The sequence below is a fragment of the Schistocerca americana genome, chromosome 5 (assembly GCF_021461395.2).
Source record: "Schistocerca americana isolate TAMUIC-IGC-003095 chromosome 5, iqSchAmer2.1, whole genome shotgun sequence".
Taxonomy (NCBI): Eukaryota; Metazoa; Arthropoda; class Insecta; order Orthoptera; family Acrididae; genus Schistocerca; species Schistocerca americana.
The window spans coordinates 184,484,437-184,508,779 of NC_060123.1; the positions used below are offsets into that span (position 1 = coordinate 184,484,437).

The 24,343-nt window shown below is 42.6% G+C and overlaps 1 protein-coding gene across 4 annotated transcripts in view; it reads left to right on the forward strand.

Moving 5' to 3' along the window:
• LOC124616689 (membralin) overlaps nt 1-22,290 on the forward strand; it is a 495,400-nt gene extending 473,110 nt beyond the window's left edge. For all 4 annotated transcript variants that reach the window (XM_047145027.1, XM_047145025.1, XM_047145024.1 and 1 more), the window contains one exon: nt 20,523-22,290. In XM_047145027.1, the coding sequence (XP_047000983.1) occupies nt 20,523-21,203 (681 nt within the window). In that variant the 3' untranslated portion in view covers nt 21,204-22,290. The remainder of the gene's footprint in view (nt 1-20,522) is intronic.
• Nucleotides 22,291-24,343: the final 2,053 nt, after the last annotated feature.

Consider the following 24,343-nt stretch of genomic DNA (forward strand, 5'->3'; position numbering starts at 1 on the left):
GTTGTTGTTGATGTCAGCATCTTATCATCTTTGATAAAGGAAGTGGCGAAATGTAATCAATGTGATGATGTAGGCTGTCTGGAAATAACTGAACAAGAGAGTACCAGGAAGGGTTTAGCTTCAAAATTAGTTGTTCTGTGTAGATCCTGCAATAAATCTACCTCGAAAATGACTTCGAACATTGTGCATAATTCATGTGATGTGAATTTGAAGTTACTGTATGCAATGTGTGCAGTATGAAAAGGAAAAAAAGGCTGCTCAAACTTTTATGGTTTGATGGACCTTCCTCCTTCTCCCAGTATGTTCAGCAAGTACATAAAAATACTACTTTCAGGTGCCTTGACGGTTGTGTCTAAAGCATCTATGGAACTTGCAGTAGAAGAAACTGTAAATATTAGTGGAAACAGGGAAATTGCTGTTGCATTTGATGGACGCGGCAACGTCGAGGACATAGTTCCTTAAATAGTGTTATAAGTGCTACTTCTCTGGAGAATAGAAAAATTGTTGATTTTGAGTGCTTGTCCAAGTACTGCCACACCTACCATGGTAACACTGAAGGACATACTGAACATCTGTGTTCTAAGAATTATTATGGTTACAGTGGAGGTATGGAGTGTGATGGAGCTCTAAAAATATTTCAGAGGTCGGTGCCCGTTTGTAACGTTAGATATACGAAGCAGCTAGGCGATGGGGACTCTAAAGCTTTCAATAAAATTAATGAATTCAATGTTTATGGTGATACCTTGGTAAAAAACTGTAGTGTTGTGGACATGTGCAAAAGAGGATGGGTGCTAGATTGAGGAAGCTACGAAGAGATATGAAAGAAAAGTTGCTTATCTGATGGAAAATCGCCGTCTGATCGAGGCAGATTGACAGAAACTGAAATAGACCTCCTTCAGAGTTATTATGGACTGGCCATTAGACGTAGTGCACCACTGAATGATGTTGCAGAAATAAGAAAAGCTGTATGGGCCACCTACTTTCATAAGGTGTCCACAGATTCTTGGTGTGGTTACCAAAAAGCAAAAGAAAATGGCCAGATATACCATCATAAGCATTCTCTTCCTGAGCCTGTTATGAATGAAATAAAGCCAGTTTTTAGAGAGAATACAAATGAAAGTTTCAACCATTGCATATGGGAAAGATTACCCAAGAATGTTTTTGCAGGACTTTACATTAAAAGTTGGTGTACTAGATGCAGTGATATGTTTCAGTGATGGAGTGATAGGAAGGTTGGAAGGCCTGAGAAATTGGGGCATAAAGTGTGGCTTTAATATAGAAGATCAATTGCTTAGGCGTGACAGACAACGGGTGCATAAAGCTCAAAGATTCGCTCTTCAAGTTACCAAATAAGCAAGAAGTGCTAAAAGGAATGCCAAGAGGAAGCTGGAAGATGAAGAAATGCTGTACGATGAAGACTATGCTTCAGGAATGTTCTGAGGCACAGTTTAGTTGGACTCATATCTTCATTCGTAACTTCCCGCAAGTGGTATTTTTCAGAATTCAGGTACAAATATTTCCTAAAGTTTATAAAGCGTTGCTTTGATTTTTTTCTGTAACTTGAAATAGTCCATACTTATGTAGTAGACCTAAGCTTTATTGCAGTATCAACTGAATTATAGAAAAAATTACATTTTTATTAGGAAAAAATTATAAAAATTAAAATGTAAGATTTGATATTTTTTGTCCTTGTAATATACATAATAGGTCTAATTAAATAGGTGTAGTACCTCAGCCATCGTGTTGTGCATATCTGTTAAAAATTTGGTCTCCTTCAAATGTATAACATTGGATTAAATGGTACCTCAATTTGAGGAACCAGTTTGGGAAAAAAATGGCGTCAATTTCTCTGTAATTTTGTTAATAACCCTAAGCAGATGGAAAAATTCTCAAAATACTTCTAATTTGTTTAGAAAGTGTGCTGCAATATCTGGTACCAACAAAAAAAATTGTAAAACATATACATTATAACAGTGCCTGAAAGAAATAGGTGTTGATTTTTATATAATATTGAGCCGGAAAAGTACCCTGTATCCTTAAGAACCATTTGGATTGATAAAATATCAGTCCCCCAACTACGAAAGGCCACTTTACGTGGATCTGAACGAATTATCCACCGATACATTATGTAATCCTCGACGCTTGGGAAGTGTCCAACCAATGATAAAATTCGAAATCCACCATAGTGAACTCATTTACTGTGCGTACTATAATAAAATAACAATACCCTGGAAATTGAGAAGCAACGATGACATAAGTAGAAAAAGTAACGGGAGCAATAAGGAGAACAGATCAGTAGGTCTGGGAAACGAAATCAGTAATAATCCGGATTCAAAAACGTAAAAGTGTTACATGTGCACGGCATGAAACTAGAAGTTAAGCAACAGAAAGAGATTTTTCAGAAGGAAAGTGTTGAATTTTCAAAGATTTCAATGCATAGACAGTAAGAGAACAAAATGGTAACTAAGATCGACAGGCGTGGATATACATCAACGGGGACATTTGAAAATGTGTACCCCGACTCGAACCCTTGATCTTCTGTTTACATGGCAGACACACTATCCATCTGAGCCACCGATGGCACTGAAGGTAGAGCGACTGCAGGGACTTATCCGTTGCACGCTCCCCGTGAGACCCACATTCCCAACTTAATGTCCACACACTACATTCGTGGTGCCCCTGCCATTACACTTATTACTCGCGGCAGACAATCTTACTGAGTCCCGTAAGAGTTCGGGTCATGCGTGTGCATCCGCACAGGAGGAGGAGGAGGAGGAGGTCAATGGCTGATTAGCCTTACCTGTGTGAAAGAACAGATACCATCTTCATATAGTAAGAGAACAGGTGTGAAGTTCTCTGAAAAAAAAAAAATAGACGTGGTGAAAAGATTGAAGAATATTGGAGGCATACGAAAGAACAGATGAGAAGAGATGGAAATTATCACATGGTTCCTAGACGGCCATAACGGAAGGGGAAGGAATTACGCGCGTGGCTCTCGTTGTAGCCGCTAGGCTCATTTTGTTTTATGCTTCAATTTATTTCTGCAATTTTCTTTTGCCTTGTGTATGAGCAGTCAACCCCGACAAATGCTGTTCATCAAGTGTTTATGCAACGCCTATCATCGACCGAAATTGTCGCCTTATTTCTCGTTGCAACAAAATGTTTTGTAAGGGGGAATTGAATGCGCACAGTGGATAGAGCGAGCCTATATTATTCTGATGCAATGTTTCATTTGGCTTTATGTGGTAACAGGGACAGAATAACCAGTGCGCCATCTGCGATTGAGTAGCGCTGCTGCATGGCGGTAGCAGACACATTTGAGGTGCATTAAGTCACACGACTTGGTGCGAGTCCGGCGCGTTCAACACGTTTCCACAGATGTGTATTTAATTGATAACTGTGGTGGCTTGTGTTAGTACTGTGTCTGTAGGACTTGTTCCTGATCAGCAATACCGAAATATCGGCAAAGGTTTCTTGGTCATCATTACCTTGCACGCCCCTCCGCGTCGCGTGCATCACTACGCAGCGCGTTGTGTACCTGCTACCCCATGGATCAGGACCACTTAATCCCTGCAGGAGTCTTGGTTATTCTTCGAGATTTGCTGTTCCATACAGTTCCACTTTAAAATATATTTCATGTTTAAGAAGAATTAAACTAACGGTTCCCGTCAACACTGGGTGTCTCATTAGACGTGCTATGGGTTAATTCCATCTATTCAATGCAAAGTTGCATAGAACTAAATAGATAGCACACACACACACACACACACACACACACACACACACACAAAATATCTGACGGCTTTAAGGGGCGAGGCCTGGTATATTCAGAATGATTTCTCTGTGTACGGAAAGTCAAACGTCGCGCAGGTAGCCTTGAAATGAGTTACGAAGTTTTGTGTCATTTTTCGTGCGCTTCACTACTTTTTTTTTTGTTGCAACAATGAGTCGGAAGAATGGCTCTGAGCACTATGGGACTTAACATCTGAGGTCATCAGTCCCCTAGAACTTAGAACTACTTAAACCTAACTAACCTAAGGACATCACACACACCCATGCCCGAGGCAGGATTCGAACCTGCGACCGTAGCGGTCGCGCGGTTCCAGACTGACGCGCCTACAACCGCTCGGCCACACCGGCCGGCAGTTGGAAGAATCTTACGTAACATTATCACATTATAAATATTTGAAGAAACTACTTCGACTAAACGAAGTATGTTGCTCGAAAAATACCTAAAAAGTGTCAGTAGTGAAACCAAGCAAAAGGAAGTCGTAACTTCGGGAGCACCATATTCTCTGTGAGCTTGGCATGAAGCGCAACGCTACTTGGCGAATGACGTCTAGCAAATATGGCACGTTTCTCCTCTTACGTATCGGTCACGAGTTGTCAGCACGGACCAGGAAAACTGCCGAGTGGCTGCTTGTTCCGACACCTCCACATGGCTGTTTTCTATAAACAAAAAAAGTAAATTTTGTATGGAAATTATCTGTAATTCCGGGAGGCCAAGTTTCTGTAAGAACTGAAAAGTCATTTTATTATAGAAGTGTGGAGACATGTACAAGGGGTGTTCCTGCAGCATTTAAATATACATCTTGCCGCATCGTTGTGACTAGCTGAAACTATCCAGACTGTCACTTGCAAACACACAGAAAAGATAGAGGAGGTGAAAGCTCATAGTTGCTGGTAGGTCTCCACAGATGTTTGGAATCATATTAACTACCGTGTTTTACCCGGGTATTGGTGCATGTGTGATGAAAGATTTACACATTATTATCCAGGAAGTCTCACATAATCAGTCCACTAAGATAAATACCCGTGGAATTTGGAGACCAGGAAATAGCTTTGAAGGCTGTACTGGACCCTTACGGCCCTGAGCTGACAGTTTTAGCTGTGCTGCACAGCACTTTATGATGCGACCAGATCATGTCCACCCCAGAGATAACACTCATCTTAAGAACGTTAACTTGATATCTGGCCGGCCGTAGTGGCCGAGTGGTTCTAGGCGCTTCAGTCTGGAGCCGCGCGACCGCTACGGTCGCAGGTTCGAATCCTGCCTCGGTCATGGATGTGTGTAACGTCCGTAGGTTAGTTAGGTTTAAGTAGTTCTAAGTTCTAGGGGACTGATGACCTCAGAAGTTATGTCCCATAGTGCTCAGAGCCATTTGAACCATGATATCTGTGGATCAGGTTCGTAACCTGAGCGGCCAAGACTATCATTCAGAATGAACTTGCGTTCTGCAGCCGAGTATGTGGTGATACGAATCATCACAGCGGTTCAAAACTATGTACCGATCCGGGACTTGAACTTTGACCTTTGTTTTTCACGGGCAAGTGCTCTACCGACTAAGTTACCCAAGCACGACTTACGGCCCTTCCTCACAGCTTTAATTCCTCCAGTACATCATCTCCTACTGTACGCGCACACATTCCCGGAAGAGTGAAAATTCATTCTATAAAGATTCCCCATGACTTTGGCCAACCTATGTCTCCATAATCTCCTTTCTTCCAGGAGTGCTTGTGCCGGAACTTACGCAGCAGAAATTCTGTGAAGTTTGGAATGTCGTGCTTAGATATCTCAGTCGCTAGAGCACATGGGCGCGAAAGGTAAAGGTCCTAGGTTCGAGTTCTGGTCCGCCACACAGGTTTGATCTGCCGAGAGTTTCGGTATAATTCACATTTTCATTAATGGTCCTGGAATGTGTCACGAATATCTTCCCCAAATCACAACTGCTGCTCACACCATCTTGTGTTCTCCGTCGTTTCTCGTCTGACGTCCGTCCTTCCTGTGGAGCAGAAGGTTGTCCCTCGCCATCCATCTGCAGCTCTGCTCTGGATGTCGAGCAAATTCAATCGTTTTGTGTAGGTGCACCATTGTTTTCATTGTCACTGAGCGTCACACTAAGCAATGTCTTTGCTGAGCCGTTGCGACAAACGCAATTGTGGCTGCTTTCGTTCATTTAGACGGTGATCTGCCCCAGTTTAGCGTGTCTGGTGGACTTGAGTAGTTGTTGCCGACATAAACCTTGTACGTTATAGGCACTTGAAGCTGTGCAATCTCGACGAGATTTATTTACACTGGTGGCAATAACCCATAAACGGGAGACTTCCACTATCGACACACAAGAAACGGTACATGTACCCAGCTGCTATAAAGACAATGCCTCTTGGCCTCGCGGTCAGAGATTATCCCATTTAGGAACTCTGATGTATCACTTAGTTCGCTCGTGACAGAAGTAAACGAAAAGCACACAAATGCTCTTCAATATATTTCATTTCCCCATCGGTACCAGCAAGGATTGGTCTAAAAAACATTAGCTACTACTTTAGTGACGACAAGTTGAGAGTCAATAAATAGTTCTGAAATGATTCCAATATGGGAAGTCGTACATTTTTCACTCTTACTTACCTATACCAATTGTATCATCCTTTTTATGTCAGTTGCGTGAGCCATGTATATAGAGTTCCATGACGTTCTTTTAGTGAATTCTCGCCATTCTTTCTATGGTTTTCGAAAACGAAATGTGTGACCTCTGCTTTTGTCCATGTAAGTTTCAAATTTATTTATTTTTAGTGAATGAGAAGATATCGAGCTCCAAGCTAGCTCATTTTTCAGATGGAAGCATTCCATTGGATACTGATCGTTGCGTCGTTTTGTACTGTACATGTGACACCGATTTTGCGGTTGTTTGATATGTTGAGCAGCTTTAGGACAGAAGAGAATGAAATAAATATAATGAATAAGTATTACATTCAAAATAAATGTTTTCTTTCCCGTAGCTATGTAAGAGATCGCTTCGGATTACCGCCAAGGAAGGTCAAGTCCCCTGCAATCCGTTAATTTTGTTGCCGTTCGCCATACAGTAGCAGTCCGATAAAACGGTGTGACATTAAAATGTGCTTGAAACAAAGGAGTCTGACTGACTTACTCCATGCAAGAGAGTCTGCACCTACTGGCTATCTCCATCACTGACTGGAGCTGTAAGGGTCTAGCTGCACATGTCCAGGCCGTATCCGTACCGAGACACGTCTGAGTAGACTCTGTCACTCAGAGGGTGAAATAGGGTCCTGTCATACATGTCCAGGATGTGCCCGGGCCGAGGCATGTCTGAAAATCCGCCGTTACTCCGGTGGATAAAATAGGGTCCAGTCACACATGTCCGGACCGCGTCTGTGCCGCAAACGTCCGATTATGCGCCATCGCTCAGAGGATGAAATAGCATCTTGCCAAAAATGTCTGGGTTGTGTCCGTGTCGAGACACATTTGCGTATCCGCCGTCATTCGGAGGATGAAATAGGGTCTTGTCAAACTTGTCTGAGTGGAACACACCTCACAGTCTCCTCCACGTTTTTGAAATAGTGTGCTATAACTTTACATTTTTACTGAAACATGTAGAAAGATCCTTATTATATGAGAGCAGATTTTTCACCCACTCATATCCAGGCCAATTGTCTTCAAACCTCTCTTCAAATCTTCCACTTCGGCCCAAGTAGGACTTCACAATATTCGTAACATCACTGGTCGTAATTGGCTGACATCATTCTGCACATTTAAATAAACCACAGATTTCTAACATCAAGACATTTTGTCCACCTATTTTCAAAGGACTTTTTATTATTTAGCTTCCTTGAAAGCGGACTAACAGATATTCCGTATCTTTTTGATGGATTGCTGAGAAATATTTTACATGCCTTCGCTTCATTAACAGCTTTCTGGGAGCTTGTCTCGCTATATCTGTGACAGCCAGCTGGTCCAATCTTCCTTTTGTAGGCTCGAGGCATGTTTCAATTCACCTTGAAAAAAATGATTTTACGTATTAATGCCTGTAGCTAACGAATAACATAACCAAACATATCCTAACTTTACTTACATCATGACTGATAGTAGTCCTGCGCTTTCCAGTGTCAGGGAACCGTATTACTATTACCGGAGTAGGTGTACAATAGTTTGTTTGCAGAGTTTCGGAAAACAAGAAATTTTACAGTTTAGTGTGTGGTGGTATTATTATTATTATTATTATTACTATTATTATTCACGTTTGGGCCCAATAGGACCACGCGAGTACAAGCCATCAATGCCACTTTTGATACTTTGCCTTTCTTTGTGTCCAAATTTGTTTCATCCTTTCAGAATGAAGTCTCTTTCTTTCATGAGACCACGGTGTTCTACTCCGTTGTCTAACTTCCCTCTGACCAACTTTGCAATGAAATATCCTTTGTCTGAACGTTTTTCTGTCTGTAACGTCTGCCTGAGTTATACCGGCTACTTTAAGATCCTTCGTAAGCGCAGCGATCCATTTAATTGGCTCAGTTTTGGCGTTACTTCTGTTTTCGTAGAATTCTACTACTTGTTTTGTCAACCTAGTGGGTGGCATTCTTTTGATGTGCCCATAAAATTTAACTCTTCTTTTTCTCATGTCGCCATATATGTGTGTGTATCCTTCTATTTCCTTATTACTTCTGAGCCTATAAGTTTTCCATCAGTAATTTTGGGACCTAACATTTTCCTAATAATCTGTCTTTCAATCTTTTAAATTTCTTCGGTATCCATATTTCTATTTAAAATTAAAATTTCTGCTCCATAAAGACACTCAGTTTTGATTACAGTACTGTAATGTCTAAATTTACTGAATTTAGAAAATGGCTTTTTATTATAAATATTTTGTGTTGATTTGAATGCAGTTGCCATTTTTTGACAGCGATCTTCGTCTGTAGCTTTTTCCAGGCCGTTTACTTGTGGGATTTCCCCCCAAGTATTTAAACTGAGAAATACTTTTTATTTTTCCATATTTGGTGTTCAAAAACCTAGGTGTTTGTTGCATACCATATATTCCGTTTTTTCGAATGACATTTGTAGTCCTACTTTCCCCCCAACTTCTTTAACAATTTTAATTTGTTTTTGAGCTGTAGTAATATGCCTAGTTAAAATTGCCACATCATCTGCAAAGTCGAGGCAATCTACTGTAATATTACTTCTGCCTAACTTGATTGATTTATTTACGTTTTGACTCGACTTTTGTTCTCGCAATTCTGTAATCACCTTTTCCAAAACACAGTTAAAAAGTAATGGGAAGAGTCCATTTCCCTGTGTAAAACACACACACACACACACACACACACACACACACACACACACACACACACATTTATATGTATACAGGGTGTTACAAAAAGGTACGGCCAAACTTTCAGGAAACATTCCTCACACACAAAGAAAGAAAATATGTTATGTGGACATGTGTCCGGAAACGCTTACTTTCGATGTTAGAGCTCATTTTATTACTTCTCTTCAAATCAAATTAATCATGGAATGTAAAAACACAGCAACAGAACGTACCAGCGTGACTTCAAACACTTTGTTACAGGAAATGTTCAAAATGTCCTCCGTTAGCGAGGATACATGCATCCACCCTCCGTCGCATGGAATCCCTGATGCGCTAATGCAGCCCTGGAGAATAGCATATTGTATCACAGCCGTCCACATTACGAGCACGAAGAGTCTCTACATTTGGTACCGGGGTTGCGTAGACAAGAGCTTTCAAATGCCCCCATAAATGAAAGTCAAGAGGGTTGAGGTCAGGAGAGCATGGAGGCCATGGAATTGGTCCGCCTCTACCAATCCATCGGTCACCGAAACTGTTGCTGAGAAGCGTAGGAACACTTCGACTGAAATGTGCAGGAGCTCCATCGTGCATGAACCACATGTTGTGTCGTACTTGTAAAGGCACATGTTCTAGCAGCACAGTTAGAGTATTCCGTATGAAATCATGGCGGTGAATCGAGGAAGTACAGTACATACTGACCGAAACTAAAATGAGCTCTAACATGGAAATTAAGCGTTTCCGGACACATGTCCACATAACATCTTTTCTTTATTTGTGTGTGAGGAATGTTTCCTGAAAGTTTGACCGTACCTTTTTGTAACACCCTGTATAATCTTTGACACACACGTTTTTTGTATCACTGTAACACCCAGTAACTCTGGCCACTGTGAGGGACAATTTCCATTAGTTACACCGAAAGTGTCTCTCCTCAGAAAAGATGACTTGTTGAAAAGGACACGGTGTTCCAAAAAATTCGAATGGCTCTAACACTATGGGACTTAACATCTGAGGTCATCAGCCACCTAGACTTAGAACTACTTAAACCTAACTAACCTAACGACATCACACACATCCATGCCCGAGGCAGGATTCGTACCTGCGACCGTAGCAGCAGCGCGGTTCCGGACTGAAGCGCCTAGAACCGCTTGGCCACAGCGGCCGGAAACGGTGTTCCAATTCAGACCAGTAGTTCCAAATCACCCTAGATTTTGGAACGTTAAATTTCCCACAAGACGGTCATTTTCGTTTTTTTTTGTATAGGACTAGTTTGCACGTAGCGAGCGAGATGATATGAAAACCTCGCGCCTGTTTTATGAAATCCGGCTATATCACTGCGCTGTGCATAAAACGTCGGCGGCAAGGGCAGCCGAATCGCCCGGTATAGCGTATAGAACGTACGTAGATGGCGTTACACGTGCCTCCCTTTGCGGCAGCGCTGACGTGCTAATCATTTGCGTAACGAAGCGTAGAGCACTACAGTGCGTGTCGGTTTGACATTTGTTGCGTGACGCCTTCGAGGTGTCACTGTATTAACGGAGAGCAATGCCCTTGTTGGTTGAGTTAAGATGTCTTGGCACGTCCCCGTTCTACCGCTGGGAACAAAGACGTCGTGTGGCTGCGGCAGCGTGATTAACATATTGTTAACTGGAGCCTGAAGCAGCAGCAACTGCTGGCGGAGCGGGGTGGCGCTAGGGCTGCGGCGGCCGGCGTTATCTGCTGCCCGCGCTACGCCCTGCTCTGCATATGCATGGCGCACCCCAGGCCAGCGCCGCGGTCCTCGCGGTCACTTGCTTCTGGCTGCGGGGCGTGAAATGCGGGCCGTTCGGTCTCCTCCACTCCGCGCTCTTCACTCAGCCGTGCGACATCGGCAGCGTTTAACGTTGGTCGCCCATTACACGCAGCGCCTCGGGAGCTGTTTGGCTCGCTCCTAAATGGTCCGTTACATTCCAGCTGGCGCGCCGTACCTGATGGAAACTTGAACCGTTTCCGCATTACGTCTGTACGACACCTGCTACTGTTGTCATAGGCGGGTTGAATGTGTGTTTTCTGTAGGGCTGTCCAGCGGGTATCTGTTTTGCACGGCAGTGGGATATTATATAGCAGACGCTAAGATTGTACACTGCTGGATGTCCCGTGCCCTTCTTACGATGAAGGTATCATAACAATGTGTGTATGAAGCACGGGCCCTTCATACGATGAAGGTATCGTAACAATGTGTATGTTAAGCACGTTATACAGCAAGATGACAAAAATCATGGGATAGCGATATGCACGTATCCAGATTGCGGTAGTATCACGTACACAACGTGTAAGGGGGCGGTACATTGGCGGGTTTGTCATTTGTATTCAGGTGATTAATGTGGAAAGGTTTCCGACGTGATTATGGCCCACGATGAGAATTAACAGGCTTTGAACTCGGAATGGTAGTTGCAGCAAGACGCATTGGGCATTCCATTTCGAAAATCGTTAGGTAATTCAGTATCCCGAGATCCACAGTCTCAAGAGTGTGCCGGGAATATCATGCATTTCCTCTGAAGACGGGCAGCGCAGTAGCCGATGGTCTTCACTTAACGACCGAGAGCAGCGGCATTTGCATAGAGTTGAAACTTCCTGGCAGATTAAAACTGTGTGCCGGACCGAGACTCGAACTCGGGACTTTTGCCTTTCGCGGGCAAGTGCTCTACCAACTGAGCTACCCAAGCACGACTCACGCCCCGTCCTCACAGCGTTTACATAGAGTTGTCAGTACCAACAAACAACCAACACTGCATGAAATAAGTGCACAAATCAATGTGGGACTTACATCGAACGTATTCGTTACGACAGTGCATCGAAATTTGGCGTTAATTGTCTATGGCAGCAGACGAACCGACGCGAGTGACTTTGCTAACTGCACGACATCGCCTGTAGCGCCCCTCCTGAGATCGGTTGGACTCTAGTGAATTGGAAAGCAGTGGCCTGGTCAGGTGAGTTCCGACTTCAGTTGGTAAGAGCTATTGGTACGGTTAGAGTATGGCACAGGCTCCACGAAGCCACAGATCTAATTTGTCAACGAGGTACTGTGGAATCTGGTGATGGCTCTATAATGTTGTAGATTTTGTTTATGTGGAATGGACTGGGTAATCTGATCCAATTGAAGCGATCATTTACTGGAAATGGTTATGTTCAGCTACTTGGAGACCATTCGTGTACTTAATGTTCCCTAGCAAATATGGGATTTTTATGGATGACAATACTACGTGTCACTGTACTACAATTGTTCGCGATCTGAACAACGTTGTGGACAGTTAGAGCGAATGATTTGATCACCCAGGTCGCTCGACATGAATCCCATTGAACAATAATGGGACGTAATAGACAGCTCATTTCGTGCACAGCATCTTGCACCGCCAACACTTTCACAATTGTGGCCGGGTGTAGAGGCAGCATGACTCAGTATTTCTGCAGGGGACTTCCAACAACTTGCTGAGTCCATACCATATCGAGTTTCTACGCGGAACAAAAGTAGGTCCGACACAATATTGGGAGCTATACTATGACTTCTGTCACCTCAGTGTATGTTTTTGGATGCTGGTCGAAGGCCGGTTCATGCAGTCTGTTACCCTTAAGTGTAATTCACTCAAGCTGAAAAATCTATCCTGTTACTAATATCTTGTTTTGATCTTAATTGGTTGGTAACATCGTTTCGATTTTCTAAAGACGCAAGTCATATATAGATCGTTAAACCATAGCCATTATAGTTTCATTATTATTATTATTATTATTATTATTATTATTATTATTATATTATGTCGTCTTTGGCGACGTCTTCGTATAACGTAAGAGAATAGGGTTCTGCCTGTTCTGTCTTCACCAAGTCAATACATGTATTTATTTTTGCTATTTAAGTACGTTGGTAAGCAATTTTTCATACTGAAAGTTATCACTGCTATTAATCTAGCTGCCAGGTTCATGGAGCCTAAAATCAATAAATTACCAGTTTTGCTAAAACTGAGAGCAATATTGTATGTATGGTTGACGTGAGAACTACTACTGCAATGACTGGGATATTCTGTTGGATTGCGAGATAGCCGATCCGTACGATTTTTGTTAGCGATCCACCAGGCACCTACGTTTGTGCTACAATTTTGATTGATTTTTCGTTCCTGAGAGAAAATAGTTCCCTCGTCAGTTTCTTGTCTTTTGTGAGTAATGACATCTGACAACTGTAAGATTGCAAGTATATGAACTAATGCATGCAATGCAGAGATTGTGATTTTATGTTTATAAAGCTGTATCTTAAAGATTCTGCCCATGATTAAATGACAGATTTTTATTGGTATGGTAACTGATAGTCAAGAGGGGCGTAATCATGTGTCTAATTGCCCTCATAGGGCCATTGGTTTATGGGTTTATTTGACGATTGTCACCCTTTATTAATAGTTCACTGTTGCTGTCTGAGTTGACATATTGCAATTTTGTCATTCTGAGATAGTAAGTGAAGCTGTAAACGCTTTTTGAAAATGGAGTGCCAGGTGGAGAAATCGAAACATTTCCAAAATATTCTTGTTTCCGTTCAGTAGACGGTGACAGCAGCGGGGGCAACATAAACATTTGCGACCTGTATGGGGAAAATGCCGTTGGACAGAGCACGACAAGAAAATGGATTTCTTGTTTTAAGGGGAATCGTTTTGACATTAGTTACTTCCCACGATCAGGATGACCTTCGGAGTTTGATGAATATCGTTTAAATGCATTAATCCACTATTGCCCACGTCAGTCTACTCGAGAACTGGCAGATGTTATGTACAATGATCGTTCCATCATGAGGAAGATTAAAAAATGTGGTGTATGGCTACGGCATGCTCCAAGCCAAAATCACAAAAATCTGCGGGTGGGCCTGATGTGCATTTCTGCTTGCTCGTCATCAAATGACTCGTGGACAACGCCGGCCATTCCTATCCTGTAGTGTTACTGGTGTTGAGGAATGGTGTATTTATGCTAACATAAGGAAAGAGAAGGAAATGGTTGAGCGGAAACAAAGCAGCAACTCCCCTACCAAGACCTGAGCACATCCACAAAAGACAATGTTATGCATCTGGTGGAACGCCGATGGTATGGTGTAGTACAAATAGCTTCTCTGAGGTGCAAACATCACTGCTGACATTCAAGAACGACGGCAACCAGGAAGACTGCCTGAAGTGATTTTACTCCACTGTAACGCCCGCCCACCTGCTGCTAGACTGACAAAAAACAATATACATAAGTTGGGCTAGGAAGTCATTCCGCATCCACCTTCTTCACCAGATCTTGCGTCCTCAAGTACACCTTTTCCGCGCTCTATCGAGCAACCTCCAAACAGTTTCCTTTGTGGATGAAGATGCGTTCCGAACATGGCTCGACGAGTTGGTCGCCTCAAAACTACGTGATTTCTACAGTAACGGAATCGGAAAGACACCCCAACGTTGACAGACCGTTGTAAACAGTGAAGGAGAACATATTATTGATGTTCAAAGGTCTCTGTTATGTGTATCTGTTGTGTTTATTAAACTCGTGGAAAAACGGAACGAACTAATATGCCAACCCGATAGCTACAGACTTCGTGAACTCATTTATCAGATAAACTGTCTAAACATAAGATTCGAGCTACGAGTTGTGATTGTCATCTCGAAGAAACCTACTTTAAGACATGGGAGCATGGAGAGCTGAATCAATGTGCTGCTTCAAATGCAGGAAAGGAACTGCCTTCTGATATTCCTCTTTTGGTTACATCGTCTGGTTTTGTCTTTTGGCACTGTGGCGTGAGATTTCAGCTCGCCAGAAATACAGGTTGCAAAATAAATACTAATTTTTTGGAGGTGATAATTAAAACTTTGACTTCGCTTCGTACAGTGCCAGTGAGGCGTTTGGTTCACTCCATTGTTCATGTGAAGTGCTTGGGCTTCCTGTCAGAGTTGTTAATTTGTTGAGGAGTGTGACGCTGTTGGGATTAAGCGAAGAAACCGCCTCCCTCCCTGTAGCTTCCGCGGCCCGCGCGCTGTCGGACTGTTCTTCCGTCCTCTCCACTCCCCCCCCCCCCCTCTTCACCCCCCCCCCCCCTCTCACTCCCTTTACCCTCGGCACCAGACTCTGGTGGTAGACGCCCGCCTGACCGCCGCCGACGCAGCCTCCGCCGCTCATCTGCATATTGAGCAGCCACCAAGATTAAAATGCTTCACTATGCAAAATAATTCGTCGGCTTGTTGCCCGCGGCTGCCAGCCCACAACGGCGTTTTCTTGCACGGCTGCTGCGCTTGTAATCCTGTATGCTCGGTTATTCACTTCGAGGGAGATGTGATGCTCTCGCCTTGCGGGCGTTTCTTCCGATACGGCGCCTTTTCTGCAGCATACTCGATGGATTCGCTTAAATGGAACAGAATGTTTTGTGTTGCTGTTCGGTTGGTGGAGGAGTAAACGTTAGTAAAGAGTCTTCTGGTGTGTATTCCACCCCTATTCACTTGCAGTCCCTACCTGAAGCAAAATTAAAAATCGACCATCACGTACGTTAATTCTGAAGAGAGGTAGACTAATTGCTGTAATTAGTTTTCTTCAGCTCTAGAAATGTATTTCAAAGACAGGCCACGTCCATGCATGAAGGTTCTGGGGAATAACACAAAAGAATTGCCAGTTGCACACACTTCACGATTAATACTACGTCAAAGCTCCCAGTGTTGTCAGCTAGACAAACAACGAATGTCTTTATATTGTTTAACAACCGTTTTGCTCGTCACAAGTCCACATGCACGAGCCACTGAGCATTGTTCGTACCAGTTCCACTCACTTCCGAAATTTACGATCGAGCAGTGTGATGTGTTGATTAAGACGCTGCTCTCATAATGGGGAGGCACTGGGTTCATATCAGCGTACGGAAAAAGTTTTTCTTAGAAATTTCTCTCTGTCTTCCCGAGCATTATGGTGTAGTTCCGTTGAAAAAATTCTTTTCCTCCTCCTCTGACGAATACAGTCTACGATCTATATCTAGTAGCTATGCTGTGGACGAGACGTTAAATATCCCTTCGATTTACGATAAACAGATATAACCCTTCCATTACTAGTATCGTATCTGAAAGGTAAATAATATAAAAAATTTCGATAAAAATTCCAACGCCAGTTGGACTGAACTCCGAGGCTTGTATAAACACATTACAAAGGTGAAGTGGTTAGGCTGACAGACGGCGTAAACGTGTGACCACCAACGCCCTTTCATGTGTACCTAAAACAGGTTAGTGAATGAAAAACCTTAAACAAAGCGCAATTGTGATAGAAAGTCTCCTGACTCCAAAGGGTGGTACACTGAGGACCGCCTATTGTGACGTAACCAGTAAACAGAAGAATGTGGTACATGCAGTGACCATGCCCCTCTTGTACCCCCCTCCCCTACAGGCCCTCTCTGACCGCGTGGTGTGTGTGTGTGTGCGTGTGTGTGTGTGTGTGTGTGTGTGTGTGTCATATTCATGGTTGTTGTTATAAACACATCAACATCATAATAATTTATTGTTTTGTGTTCATCACTTGTGTGTAATAATTTTATTGTGCTGCGCTGAGCAACGAACTGCCAGCATCCGTCGTCAACAAAAATGGTCTCAAATAGCGGTGCGTGATCTATTTTAAACAGTTGATGATTTACATATTTTAAATACTTCGACAAATTATTTGACACAACAACAGTTTATCAATATCTTAAAACTACTAGTTTCCGTAAAACAGACTATCCTCAGGCGTGAAAGAAGACGTTAATTACAGTTCGTATCTATAATCATGCTCATTCCCATGTAGATCAACGGTGTGCATTATGCAATATGCGATATGCGATATGTTTGCGAGGGTACTCTGACCTTGTCCTACAGCCGGTCAACTTATTGCTCGACACGTTGACTGCCAGTCTAAAAGTTATTTCGTACCTGACGACCTCGCCGCTGCGCCCATTGCTAGTTGACTCGTAGCAAATATGTACGATTTACGGGTCTTGGGCGTCAGGGACAGGTATAGTAAATTTTCTGGCCGTGGTGGAACAGAATTTTTATTTTCACGCATGGGAAAAACTAACATAAAAATGTGTACAAAAGTTCATACAAATATTTTAGCTTTAGACGTAAAATATATACATGTGTCACTAATGGTAATGAAAATAAAGGTTTTTTTTTTTACGATAATATATGTTGAAGCTCTCTTCCACGCAAAGAACCTGATTTTCTTCATAAATGGGACAGAAATACCACGATTCAGGCGTTTGTTTTGTTTCGTGCGCGGCTTTGTTGACCGCACTTTTTTTCTCCAAATAATGAAAGCTGCCACCTGTCCTGGTTTTCTTCTGAGTGTCTGGAATCTTATCCCCAGTCAAAGCCTGAATAAATTTTTCTCTCAAAGCTAGAGACTCGATACTCCTTCCCTGCTGCTTGACTATAAAACTGATGGGCATTATGCAGATAAATTTCCATTATTTGTAGAGCAAGCTTTTTCGGCCATCTATGAGTTAGTAGCAGTGCTGAATAATACAACAGCGTTTGTTCTGACCGATTGACACCTGCCATTCCGTTGTTGTAGTTTCTATGTTTGGTTTCAAGGCAACCAATCGATAAGTCCACTGGCATCTAAATTTTGTTTGTCTAATTTCAATCCCATATCTGGTGCATCTTGAGGAATGTCACTCTACTCATCAGTGTTGTACGTAGTGCATGCTAATGGACCAACCTGCTTGTGTTCTCCATTACATTCACTGTTATCTGCATGTGAGTCCTCACTTGAATACTCAAGTGGAGATGCTTGGCAGAGTTTTCCACCATCCGAGAATTTGTCCATAAACTCGTCCCATTCCAATTCGTTCAATTTAGCTAGCTGTTCACTCAATTTCTTGTTACTAGCCAGTTTACGAGGAAAATTGAACGCAGGTAACGATACTGGTGTGAATCATCTACAACGAAGACTGAACAACTACTAATACAGTTACAACAAAGACATGTATCGTATTGTCGAACATCTTTCGAAATACGCAAGCTTGTGACTGATTGTGATAACGAGTTATCTCGTACTTGGCGTCCGAGCTGAACTCTCGACGCCAACTACGAGATAACATATAGGCTCCACTTTTCCATCAAGAATTTTTTAAAGTTTCGGTGGTATAGATGGACTACAAATGAGATGACGAATCAAACTGTCTGAAGCGCTTGACATGGCTTGCAGTTTACTCATTTTGACCATGGCACTCAAGGTGTAAATACATTCGAATATATCAGATTCTCTTCCGATTTTTACAGTGTTATTACAGTTAAAATGTAAAGTCGATATAATTATAAATGATGGTGATTGGTCGGAGCCGGCCGCGGTGGCCGAGCGGTTCTAGGCGCTTCAGTCCGGAACCGCGCGACTGCTACGGTCGCTGGTTCGAATCCTGCCTCGGACATGGATGTGTGTGATGTCCTTAGGTTAGTTAGGTTTAAGTAGGTTTAAGTTCTAGGGGACTGATGACCTCAGATCTTAAGTCCCATAGTGCTCAGAGTCATTTTAACCATTTTTGATTGGTCGCATGTCCTGAAATTAATGTTCCCCCTCCCATTTTTTTTTTTTATAGCTGAGGACGGTCGGTTTGACCGGATCTAGTAGTTCCGACGTGCAGCCATTGTGTCGAGTCATGATTTTTCAAAAATTTTCTTGGTACTGTGCAACAATTTTTATTGATTCCCGCACGTGAGCAGTTGTCACCTGAGGATGACTGACGAGCCGAAAACAGACGAGCTCTGAAATGAATGAAATTGTTGTGAGACCTGATTGTATAATAATTGTATTGGTGTATAATAACCAAGGAATGAAGCTAAAGCTGGTAGATGACAAAACTGTTCTGCGGAATAGATCTTTCATACGGTCAGAAGGAATAGTAGTCTCATTTTTACGGGCTGATTACTTGCTTACTGTTCCTTCAGCTTCATTTGTGATCCATATCGTTGATCTCTCTTTTTTTTTTTTTTTTTTTTTTTTGGTTGGGGTGGTGATCAGGCGTCACATGTCATCAGCAAAACTTGTGGAAATGCCTGAAATCTGGAAGACGTGAATTTATTCCTGTGGAGTATGTAATCATGACTCGTGCCAACAAATTTTGTCCTTAGATTGATTTGCCGCACAGTTTTTGGTGTTACGTTACAGCTTCTTTTTGTGCAAGGTGTAGTAGGATAACGTTTTAAAAATTTGGGAAATGTAGATGATCTGATTTAGACCTTCTTTATGTAAGTGACGTGCAGCCGGAAATGTGAAATAAAATTTATACACAGTATGCATTTTCTACGCTTTGGTAGTCCAAATGAAACACAACAATACTGTATTTTAGAAAACGTTTATTGATAATACAGTACAATCGAATACTGTAAACCGAACCTGTGCTGACGTAGAGTAAATGTTCAGTGTGATGACGAGCAGCGTCGTTGCATAATGTGCAACGACGAACAATGCCCCGTTTCATTCTCTTTACTATTTCGTGGTCTGGTCTGATGGTATCATACGCTGTAAAGATGCGCTCAGTTACCTCAGATGCTATTCCTACTGTGTTGAGTACACAAGGGACTTTACGTAACAACAACCACCCCCCCCCCCCTCCCCCCGAGGAAGAAGTCGGGTGAGGTCAGCGGAGTGCAAAGGCCAGGGGACTGGGAATCCCCTTTCGCCGGCCGGGGTGGCCGAGCGGTTCTAGGCGCCACAGTCTGGAACCGCGCGACCGCTACGGTCGCAGGTTCGAATCCTGCCACGGGCATGGGTGTGTGTGATGTCCTTAGGTTAGTTAACTTTAATTAGTTCTAAGTTCTAGGGGTTGATGACCTCAGAAGTTAAGTCTCATAGTGCTCAGAGCCATTTGAACCATTTGACCCAATCCGCTTTCAACTATTTTTTACCTGAAGTTGGTCGTGAGAGATGCCTTGGTCTGACAATCAAAGTGTGCTGGATGACCATCGTTCTAAACCACAGACTGGCGCACAGTTGCTAGGGAACATCCTCCACAACTTAACTGAAGGCATTCTCCAGAAACTTCAAATACCATGCACCATTCAAACGATATGAGGAGATGTGTGGTCCAGCAAAATGTTCTTGGAGAACTTCAGCCCAAACGTTCACTGAGAATCTCGCCTAGTAACCTTCTGTGCAGGTAGTGTGTGGATGTTCAATAGCCCAGCGGTGGCTGTGGGAACTTTATTTCACACTTCCGGCTACAGATTCCTTATAATAAAACGCTCAAAATTTCATCCTCTACAGTATCTCTAATTTTTAAAGCGTTACTCTCTTACACCCTGTGTGTCATTCACTTGTTTTTCTGCACACTTCTGTCAATATGTTTCGTACCCATAAACATGCACGCGAAGATTTTGTTAGTACATAACGTTGCTCCGTCATGATAACTTACTTTAATATGCTTTGTTTCAGCATTCGATGCTGTACTTCTTCCACCATTACGAGCTGCCAGTGATCCTCCAGCAGGCTCATATCCAACACCTGCTGTTGCGGACTCAGCAGCAACAGCAACAACAGCAGCAGCAACAGCAGCCGCCGCCTACGCCACCACCTTCACCGCAGCAAGAGGCCCCTCCCTCACTGCAGCAGGGTTCTCAGGCGTCGCTCCCGCCACCGTCGTCTGCTGCTCCGGAGGCGGAATCGTCGACAGCTGCCGAAGGTGAGCTGACAGGCGCCGCAGGAGGGAGCGCGTCTCCGGCATCACAGCAGCGAGAGCAGTCCGCGGGCTCCGAACAGCGCGGGCCGGCAGCTGACAGTCAAGAAGTTTTCCCGCCTCGCGTGCAGACAGTCTCACAGAGTCTACAAGAGGTTGAGGAGGATCTTACGCAGTCTTTACAGGCGAGTACGTCTTCATCTGACGCAACCGGATATCAAACCACCATCTCAGCCAGTGAACGTGAAGAATCCACACAGTCGCCGCTTAATTCCTCAAAGTCATTGCACCGAGATGTAGGGGTGGAACAGCAGTCGAGTCAGTCGGGTCAAGGAGATACGGGGCAGCCGGATGCTCATGTCTCGTCAACATCTCCTACCGGAGACGGATCAGAAAATGACCAACGGCAAGTAGCGACCGGGCAGGAGCAGGATCAGTGACGACAGATTCCCATTGTACCTCTAACATAGTTCCTGTGCTGAATACAAGCAGGTGCTCGTCGTGCTGAATCACTTCTCCAGAAGACGGAACTTTCGGCTATGGGCAACACGGGAACTGCGACACTCTTCTCACAACTGAGTTGCTGTAAATACTCTGATGCTATTTGCTACAGTGACTTACCACGTGATACGTGGGAGCGTTAAAAGCAGGATATTTTGATAAAATCTGTGTGTGCGTAAAATTGTGACGTGACGTGATGTGATGCCCATGTGTGTTATTATCTGTGAAGACCACATTGTTATATGTACAGGTCTGATGTGATTTTTTTTTTTTGTATTGTACATATTTGAGGACTATATTCTCTGGAGACCTGTCTTGTTCGTATGTATTGCCCACGATGAAATTTTGGATCCTCAATGCCTGAAGACTGGCCATGTGATGGCTAACTGTTGACATATGTAAAATCATTTTATGGTTTTACATATGCCTACCCTTTATTAATCGCAGCAGACAGTGCAGTTTAGATGGTCATAAATGTTAGCACATCCTATCGCGTTTTTGTTAACATTTGCTCTGTACTTTCTGAAGTATTTTAACACTGAAAGCTGTGCTTCGTTGAAGGCAAGATTATGACGGGTACTTCAGTCACAGATGTCGGTGAGATCGAGACCTCTTAGCACCTATTCTACCACTCTGCACTGCGACAGCTGCTTTGTGTTTCTTTTAAATTGAAAATGCTCTATCACTTTTGCTGATCAAAATGGCACTTCAGTTAATGGGTCACGTACTTCGAAAAAATTATTGTGTTTACATATTTTGTGGTTCTTTTCGTAGGAAATAAGTGACTGATTCATGATATTTTAGATCTCCATTAATATGTACGAATATCTGTATTGATCAGTCTACCTTTGGCAGTTGATTTACAAATACTGTACATTAAAGAGAAATTCGTTTCTGCCATCAGATGTGCATGAAACATTTCGTTTAAGTATGTTTCTAAAGTAAGGCGCATGTTGTGAAGTCTTCTTGTTACAAAGTGTTAATATGTTAAACGAGAAGAATAAATTAAAGCTTTAATAATTCCTATTTACTTTAATGGTTGTTTTATGACATCGAATCAAGTGATCAACTGTGACATTTTACAGATTTTCTTTACTATCTTTATTTTTCTTGATATGTGAGCAAAAAATTGATATCCCATTTCTTGACTGGAAAATCAGCTCATATTCAGCACTCTGTGCTATTGAATGAGTACTGAGCTACTCTAATCTACACCGTCACATGGAATTTATTTATTTTTCTAAGAAACTGTCCGTTTGAATGTTCAATTCGGTAAGTACTATTTCTCCTACTTTCCGACTTTTCTGCTCTGGCATTCATAATAACTTATTGTAATCGTCTCTTATCGGCCAGTTTTTATTTCATTTCTTCTTCACAAGTTTCTATTTTAATGGGCTAGCTTTCTGTCACTTTTCGCTCAATTACCTCTACTGCAAAGTCATCCGAGTGCTGTTTATAGTAAAAATTTCGTAACTGTAGAATGTATGTATCAGTGTGAAAAGGATACTTATCGCTTGGGTTACAACGTCTTTCCGTAACATGTTTTCCTACTTTCCCTTCTGCCAACCTCGATAACGTCATTTTGCGTAGCGACGGGTCTCATAGACACAACAATTTTCTCTATAGACTATGAACATTATGCACATTACTCCACTGCCCTTCAATTGTTCAGCAAGAAATACTTACAGTAAGTCTCCCACCTTCACGTTTTTGTATCGGGAGCGATAATCTGATTCGACTGAAACTAAATTCATTGTTATGAATTTAATGGGGAATACTCGAAATTACATTTGCAATAATTTTTATAGGCGTTAGACGTAATTACCATGTTTAATGTTCAATGACAGTGTTAAACCTGCCACTTGTATTTCTTGTCAGGAGCTTCCATTCTATTATTAAAGCAGCATGGCAGTATTGGAACTACCAAGCCATTAAATTCAAGTTTTTTCCTCTAGCTATATTTAACAACTGGTCGCCACTCACTTTATGTTGGTGTAGTGTTTAGTACTGTCAGCTGCTGTGGTGGTCGCTCCGGGTTTGAGTCGTTGTGACCAATGTCTGTAACCAAACCCATTAAGCCCCATGGGAGCAAATGAGAAGCTAGTTTAACCAACAAGGAACGACAGTGACAAGTAAGTCGCCGAAGTTAAAATATTACATCCACCCATGATCTGTAGAGCTTTATTTCTTTCTTTCTGTATGCAAAAGCTAGTCATCAAAAATAGACTTTTCAAACAAGAATTCATACCTGGAAAATAATTTCAGTATGCAAAGGCATAGCCAATGTACAGTACACAATTTACAGTCGCATGTTTTACTGTCTCTCGTTAAGTGATTCACATGTATTAGCTTCCATCAGTTAATATTAAAATTGAAATCGAAAGATAATAAAACAGCAAACTATGGAGCACTTGATTTATCAGTTGTGATTGCGATACACATACAAACACACACAAAAATCAGTTCAAGGAAATGGTAAAAATGTTGCAGTCATGATCACATAAGAAATATAGCCATCTTGAAAGACAGTAGAAGCTCTCGTGACTTGGTGTGTCGACAGTGGTCCTTCGCATTTGTCCTTGCAATTTTGCAAGGTTTGTTGAGAAAGAGCAAGAAGTGGTTTCCTGGGCGCCTTACGTTTTAGCAGTGTATGACTATTACTCTACCGTTTAGGTGACAGTGGTGAGTGCAAGTGAAGTGTGTCGTGATATTGTTTTGGTGTTGTTGGTGGTGTCGCTTATGAGCATCATTATAATCGTCATGATAGATAGCCTATTCCTGTAGAGCAACACAAAGAATGCCGACGAACATACGACCCATCCGTCCGATGGTTGGACATAAACAGTGCCACACCCCCTCACTCTAAGAGGACCTGCAGAGAGGTTTGGAATTAACTCCAGCACACTGGCCTCAGTCAGGGGACCTGAAATTCACTCCGCATCCTCTCATCATCTTGATGGTCAAATGCTGTGGGAGAAAATTTTTTCACGACCATGATTCCAACCAATTATGTCTGAGCAGAACTCCATTGGACAAATGTGCTCGAGTTACTCCAGCAATGGGGGCTGTTTTGCTAGGC